At 48.2% G+C, this 7156-nt stretch overlaps 2 protein-coding genes across 2 annotated transcripts; one reads left to right on the forward strand and one right to left on the reverse strand.

Moving 5' to 3' along the window:
- Positions 1 to 2386, forward strand: spdya (speedy/RINGO cell cycle regulator family member A; the record flags this gene model as incomplete). The annotated part of the gene is made up of 6 exons (XM_079286096.1): positions 1 to 247; positions 378 to 436; positions 537 to 622; positions 744 to 915; positions 1107 to 1449; positions 2325 to 2386. The coding sequence occupies 6 exons, from the start codon at positions 1 to 3 to the stop codon at positions 2384 to 2386; spliced, it is 969 nt and encodes a 322-aa protein (XP_079142222.1).
- Positions 2387 to 3064: 678 nt separating this feature from the next.
- On the reverse strand, positions 3065 to 5832 carry trmt61b (tRNA methyltransferase 61B). The gene is made up of 7 exons (XM_079287097.1): positions 4858 to 5832; positions 4671 to 4773; positions 4393 to 4583; positions 4184 to 4275; positions 3419 to 3603; positions 3249 to 3329; positions 3065 to 3172 (listed from the first exon to the last, which is right to left on the reverse strand). The coding sequence occupies exons 1-7, from the start codon at positions 5563 to 5565 to the stop codon at positions 3138 to 3140; spliced, it is 1395 nt and encodes a 464-aa protein (XP_079143223.1). The 5' UTR covers positions 5566 to 5832; the 3' UTR covers positions 3065 to 3137.
- Positions 5833 to 7156: the final 1324 nt, after the last annotated feature.

The raw sequence follows: 7156 nt of genomic DNA on the forward strand, positions 1-7156 counted from the left end.
ATGATGAAGCGCACACGCAGGCTGCTCCCTCGGTGCCAGGCTACTCCCTCGGTAACTGTTGGGGCGACACCCAGCAGCTCGCAGTCCCTCCACACCAGGAGATGTCACCGGCTCAGAGGAGCCAGCGGCCAAGGCGCCCAGAGCCAGCTGGGCCCGCGTCGGGACGAGATGTTACGTGTCAAAACGACCCTGCCCCCAACCATCGTCATCCAGCGGCAGGAAATTGCGTCGTTCTTCAGACTTTTCGGTATACATTCCCCCAATAAAATGTTCTTTTATTCGGTGGCAATCAAAGTGATCAGTCTTACTTTTCAACTTGAAAGAATAAAAAGAAATGTTTGGCGTTTGATTGTTAAATGATTGTGTTTTGGTTACAGACGATGACCTGATCCATGACTTTCTGTGGATGGACCGCTGCTGTAAAATGACTGACAGGGTAAGTTGTCAAGTAAATGGATAACTAAATAAATGGCACATGGAGCACTTAAAAGCTGCTTGCAATCAACTGACTCCAACTTTTCTTCCTAATTAACCAGTACCTTCTGGCCATGACCTTTGTGTACTTCAAAAGGGCCCGCTTCACTATCGCTGAATACACCAAGAATAATTTCTTCATCGCACTGTAAGTTTAAAATAAAAAAATAAAATACTATCTCTTTCTTTATCTTGTTCTCATAAAAAGGTGTGCCACCACTGGGCAAGCTGTAAACGCCTTAACTGTGATTTGTGTGCTCCATCGCTAGGTATCTTGCCAACACCATGGAGGAGGACGAGGAGGAGAGCAAGTATGAGATTTTTCCATGGGCGCTGGGCAAGAACTGGAAGAAGCAGTTTCCCCGCTTCCTCAAGCAGCGAGACAAGCTGTGGGCCCGCGTCGAGTACAGAGCGGCTGTCAGCAGGCACTGCTGCGAAGAGGTGCGCGCCGGCGTAATTGCCTGAGGGGAATGATGAATGGCTCTGGGACTCTTTAAGAGTCTTGTTTTTGCTGCACAGTGCAGTTTTCATGGCTTTAGATTAACGCCAGAAGTTCCATCTCTGTTGTTGATTTTTTTTCTGATGGAGCTGCGTTTATGTATTTCTTGGTCTCCCTCTCTTTGTCCTTCCAGGTGATGGCCATCGTGTCCTCTCACTTCGTGTGGCAGCGAGAGCGGTCGGAGCACCACAGCGGCGCCCGGCGGCAGTACGGGGAGCTGGACCACATCCGCGTCCCCCGCGGGCCCCTGGCCTCCCCGGTCTCCTGTCCCCTCTGCAAACGTGGCTCTGTGTCGGATCGGGGCCCGGGCTCCTCCGCCTCTCCCTCCAGAGGCTCTTCGGCACAGACCCCGAGCCCCACCTTTTCCCACCCGTTCACCTCCACGCGGAGCTTGGAGGTCACGCCTCCCAGGGCCACAGCCTGTTGGAGGAAGGCGGCGGAGACAAAGATCCAGACGCAGTATTCCTTCTGCTGCAGTGCTGAGGTTCCAGGTAGGTCCTAGGTTTCCCAAAAGGATCATAAAATCCATCTCAGCAACTTTGAACCAAAAGATTTAATAATGTAAATGATGGCAGATAAACTAGTACCGTTCTTTTTTTTTTATTTATGTTGCATGTGCTGTTTGCCACACACTAATATACAGTAGGTCTAATGGCTAAAAATATGACAAAGACATCCACAATCTTTGTGCATATTCATGAAATCCTCGCTGCTGGATTTTAGATTAAACATGAGTTTAAGTTTAAACTCTGCCTCGAGCATTTCAGAGCTCTCTTTGTTAAACTTCGTGTCTGGATTGCGTGTAGATCTGATTCATCTGGAGGCACCTGGGAGGAATCTCACAAAGCAGGATTAGACATTAAAAGATGGCGCTCTATGTCCTGTGACACCAACTTAAAAAGCTTGAATATTTGGTTGAGGACATCATATTCATTGCCCCTACACACATTGTTTTATTTATTAACATGTATCAAATAACCACAAAGTTAATTGTCCATGTATAATCAGTTCTTACGAAAGTAAATCAATCTGGAGCTTTGCCTCTTAACACAGTGGCTCCCAGCCTGGGGTCCGGGCCCCCCTCAGGGGGGCGCCAAAGATTGCGCCGGGATTTGTCTGCACCGAGGTTGTCAAAGTCAGAAGTATAACTTGAGTCATAAGAACACACCGACTGTATAGTTTGTACAAAAGTCCACAATCTGTTTAATCCTGCTCTTTGTGCCGGTGTCAGATAAAGACCAGTATTAGTATTCTACTATGTGTAGAATTAGATTCCATAGATCTAATCTAACTCCAGAAGATGATTTTTTTTGTTTCAAGTTGTGCTAAACTCCCATGTGTCTCTCCCCAGGAGGAGAGTCCTCCGGTGGGTCTACGCACGACCCCTCCATGGACTGGATCAGCGAGGAGTAAGTAGAGCGTCAGGGTGCCGCTGCCTCTGCCTCTTTTATTCTGAAGTAAAGGTCTGAAAACTTCACCCGGTTGTTGTTCATCGCTTTTTTTTTAATGAGAACGGACTCGACTCGGCAGAACCGGTCCGAAACAAAGTGAAGAAAAAGTTAGCGTGTTTGAGAATGAGCTCATGTCATTCCATGTACACCATTATAAGAGGAGTACTGTTTAACCTGCACTGAGTTCTTGCTATTTATTTATTTATTTATTTATGTACTGAAGCACTTTTTTTTTCACCACTTATTTATGTAAAAATAAAATGACAAGCTGGATGAATAACGTTAACGTAGTCCGTCACATGCTGGGATCGGGGTTTTTTAGCGTTGTTGCCGATGTGCCTGTTTCATGATCCAACACTGCCTCTTGAGTTTTGAATAAAGGTTTGAGCTAAAATGTGTCTTTTTGAGAGCCTGTTCTTTCTTTGCACTTCACTCGAGTGTCCTTACAGGAACGGAGCGGACACACCCATGGGCCTCCCTTTGTTCTGCACATACAGAGCTCTTAAATCGCTGGCGATTACTGTAAATATTACCATATGGATCCCGATGTAAAGAGACAGTTTCACTAAAGTTATTGTCTAGATTTTTGACTTGGCATTTACAAGATGACTCTTAAAATGTGCTTCAACAAACACCACAGTGAACATTGACCATTTATTCATCAAATAATTTACAATAACTTGTGTCCCAGGGTTCCTTCTGGGGCAGACGGGCTACCGCACACACTTCCTCAATTTCACCAGGAACGCTGAAAAATGGAGAAGCACACGATGAGCGTTCACTGACACACGCTGTGGACCGGGACTATAAATGTAATATCTGACCTGTGTGGCTCATCTGTTCGGGATGAGGTCTGGCGATGTAGGGAATAGTCCCGAAGGCTGGGTGTTCCTCCGCGCTCATCTCTGAAGTACGACAGTAAAACCTTGTTCAATAAATGCTCTAAAACGTCATCATTGAAACAGGTGCTGGTCGTGTGGCTTATTAAAATCACCTCTGTCGGCCTCCTCCCTCTGGTGTTGGTCCAGGACGGGATCTTTCCTGACGCAGTACCTCCCGTCTTTCTGGAGGGCCGGAGCCACCACCCAGTCTCGGATCGGGACCTCGACGATGCGTTCGCACAGCAGAGGCAGCGCCAGACATCTCAGCCCCTCCAGCAGGTCAATGACCTGTGTTATGCTGCGTTACATAGGTCAGAGTGACGGTCCAAGATCTTAGAATCAGGTTCGTTTTTTGTATTTTTATGCACTCAAGGCAATCCAAATTTCAAGATGTGCACATATAAATGACACGTCCCACTTTAAAGAAATAGTGTAACACTTTGGAGCTTATTTGCCGAGAGATAATTAGCTTAGCACAAAGACTGGAAACTGTTGTAATTGGCTAGCCTATCTGAAAAATGACATGACTTAACATGCATATTGTTCCAATAAGCCAGACTATTTTGGAGCAATAACTTCCTAAAATCTCGTCATCGCCGCCAAGTTGCCAGGCAACTGCAACCTGTCCCTTTCAAACTGAATGAGATGTTTCATGTTCGTTTTAGACGTGCATGGTAGGCAGATTTGTCACCTCAGGCTAGCAGTTTCCCCAGAGTCTTTATGCTAAGCTAACCGACTGCGGCCTGTACTGAGCGGACGGTTGCGAGAAGAGAAAGCAGTGAAGCATGTTTCCCTAAATGTCGAAACTGCTACTTTTTCAGGGGCTCAACCCTGCTCTCTGGGTTTCGGCTTTTAAAAAAAGGTGGGGATATACACACTTGGCGAGGTAGACGGCACACACAGCCCCGAGGTGCAGATGCGGAACCACGGCGGGCAGAACCAGGTGAGGGTTGATCAGGTCGAGAGCCACCTGCAGCGGACAGAATCCACGCAACGGGTGAGCAGAGCAGGCGTCACAAAAAATTGAAAAAAACCTAATGCCCCAGAGTTTTAAAAAACACATAATCAGGCGTTGCCGGACACTGACCGCGTGGAATCCCCGAGCGGCGAGGAGCGGCGAGGCCTCGGCAAGGTCGCCGATGTGAAACTGGACGTTGTCGGGCCACTCCTCGCCTCGCCGCACGCTCCACGACGCCCTCCAGCGGTTGTAGTTGAGCACTGCCCTCCTGTGGTGGTCCTCCCTGACCTCCACGCTGAGCACGCTGCCCTTACAGCCAACTGGGGTGGGGGGGCAACCAACAACATAGCATAAGAGACGATCAATGAGGATCAGTGACACAATGACTGAGTGAGACGGGTGCACACCTGCTCTGGACAGGAACAGAGACATGGCCCCGGACCCGGACCCCGACTCCAACACGCGGTCTCCCTCTGTGACGTCCATCATCATGAGCATTTCACTTGCATCCTGGGAAGGAGAGAGACAACACAATTAGGAAGAGTGAGAAGGCACTCAGGCGGGACCGTGAAAACAGGCAGCCCAACCCTGCACCTTAGGGTAGGCGATGGCCGGGCCCCTCTTCATGTACAGCGTGTAATCCTCCAGACTAGCCCTGCGCACGAGGATGCGAACGCCCCTGCTTGTCTTCACGAAGCGGCCTGCGGGCCGCCCGGCCACGTCGTCGTGCGGGATCACCCCCCAGCTGCTCTGCAGGCGTGCCCCCGTCTGAAGCTCGAACATCTTCCTGAACTCCAGCCGGGCCTTCTTGCGGTACTCGGCGACGAGCAGCTCCCCGAACGCGAGCGGGCTCTCCCCGGGGAGAGCGGGCGACACGCTCGTCTCCGCGGCTGCGTCCGATGCGCGCGGGGTCTCGGGGTCATCCTCCTCTACAGGGGTTGCCCCGTGATCCTCCTCTTGCGTGTCCGACACCCGGATGTTCGCGTCTTGTTCCGGGTCCTGCTGGTCGCGCAGCTGCAGCACCTCGGGGCTCAGGGCGTCCCGGGGCAGCAGGCTGCTGATCCTCTCCAGTGGGGACAGGGATCGCATCCGTCTGGAGGGGAGCCCGACGCTCGGGGGCGACGGGTCCGAGCTGTCTCCCTTGCTCTCGTTACATTTCACGGGAAAGGTTGAAAAGGTTCTCGTCTCCCTCCTGCATTCACGGAGCGCGTCCCTGCTGCGGAGACCTCTTTGACCAGATGTGATAATCCGCAGCAGTCTGTGCATGAGCTGGAGTCCGGCAGAGGGCATTTGCACAGCCATTACTTCAGATTATACACATAATACGTGAGCTCAAAGTAAAAGTCCATCCTGACATCCCATCCATTGAATTAAAAGCAGATGAATACAAAATAAAGGCAAACGACAGCTGTAGTTGTTAAATATAATATGAAAAACTGGTAAATAATCGACTCAAAGTTAATCCTGGCTGAAAGTTCACTCACTTCATTCACAGTGTGACAATTAACGATTCGTTGGTCTTCCTTTCCCCGAAACTCCGGTTGTATTTACAGCCCACGGAGGTCACCATGCTCGAAAAACACAGATGAACACGTCATAACTGAGCGACGGGTGTAGTAATTTAAGTCTACCAGCAGAGGGCGAGATTACAAGTATATTTTAAGCGTTGCAGAGTGCAATTCAACCCTTCTTATTCAAAGTATGTGGACCTGGCGCTCTCATTGCTGTTGTCATTCAGTTTGCTGTCCTATGAATGCAAATGCAGCATTTTAGAGACTTGACGTAATTTGCACACCAACATTTCCAAGGTCCACAACAAACTGCGCCAAATATGTAAATGATAGTGATGGTGAGATGAAGCCTCATGAGGCATCGAACCACTTCAGCCAATTGGTTCGAGAAAGGGTTCATTTCTCGAAGCTTCATGTGCACACGAAACCACCTACTGGCCAAGTGTATAATCACAGGCAGCTGTATCTGAACCACATAATGTGATGCATTGAATTGTTGTGTCTGTTATGGCTGTTGGGAATGACTATGAATTACAAAAATGTATGACCAAATTATTTCTGTTCATAAATGATCACACATGTGCATAATAAAATATTTTTTGAAAGTATTCTGTGTGTGTACATTTTCCCAAAATGGTAGTATCATGATATGGCAGGTTGTGTATTAATGTTATTATGTCACTTTAGGAAAATGGCATGGGCTTAAGCAGGCAGAGGACAGTGAAAGTGCTTGTGGAACTAGGAAGAGGGGACTGAATATGCTTGTGTAACTTGGACAGTGATGTACAGGACAGGGGACATTTTATTCATGCAGCGAGGCTTCGGACGTCATCATTTTTGGCTCCTCCCCTAAATGAAGCAAGCCTCGATACGCGCTTCGAGGAAACGCCCCCTCCATTACTCGACACACGCTTCCAAGCGTCGGCACATCTCGTAACATCAATAGTAAATGGTAATTGTGTCTCGTTTGAAAACAAAAAAAAAGTACGTTCGTCATTATGGCTTGCGGGATATCCAAAAAAGTAGACTAATACAGAGATAAACACTTGTAAAGTGCATGGTTTATCAGTACGTATTAAACAAGTTGGAACACTTCAATTACGGAGTCAGTTTTGATGTTATTTTCCATTGAAAGCACTTAAATGAATCGACTGGTTGTAAAGTGTGATATTTACTGCCTCCGCCAGCAGTGTTGTTGGGAAGTGTCCACAGTGCTACAGGAAAATAACAGCACGAGGAAAAGCTTTCTGCAACTCTCTCATTTAACTGGCACAAGGCTGCTTCTTTTTAGATTCTTCGTTACAAACAAAATGAGAAGAATACATCTTATAATGTTGCACGCATGTGTTTTAGATGTCATAACATATGTGGGCCTACTTTCA

Source organism: Melanostigma gelatinosum, assembly GCF_949748355.1.
Source record: "Melanostigma gelatinosum genome assembly, chromosome: 16".
NCBI classification, from domain to species: domain Eukaryota; kingdom Metazoa; phylum Chordata; class Actinopteri; order Perciformes; family Zoarcidae; genus Melanostigma; species Melanostigma gelatinosum.

Bases quoted from the DNA above. Each gene is read 5' to 3' on its own strand.
- trmt61b (XM_079287097.1), bottom strand. From the start codon at position 5,565: ATGGCTGTGCAAATGCCCTCTGCCGGACTCCAGCTCATGCACAGACTG. The intron at 4,276-4,392 runs GTCAGTGTCCGG...TGTCCGCTGCAG, and splicing joins CCGCTCGGGGATTCCACGCG to GTGGCTCTCGACCTGATCAA. The intron at 3,173-3,248 runs GTCAGATATTAC...TCCATTTTTCAG, and splicing joins CGAACAGATGAGCCACACAG to CGTTCCTGGTGAAATTGAGG.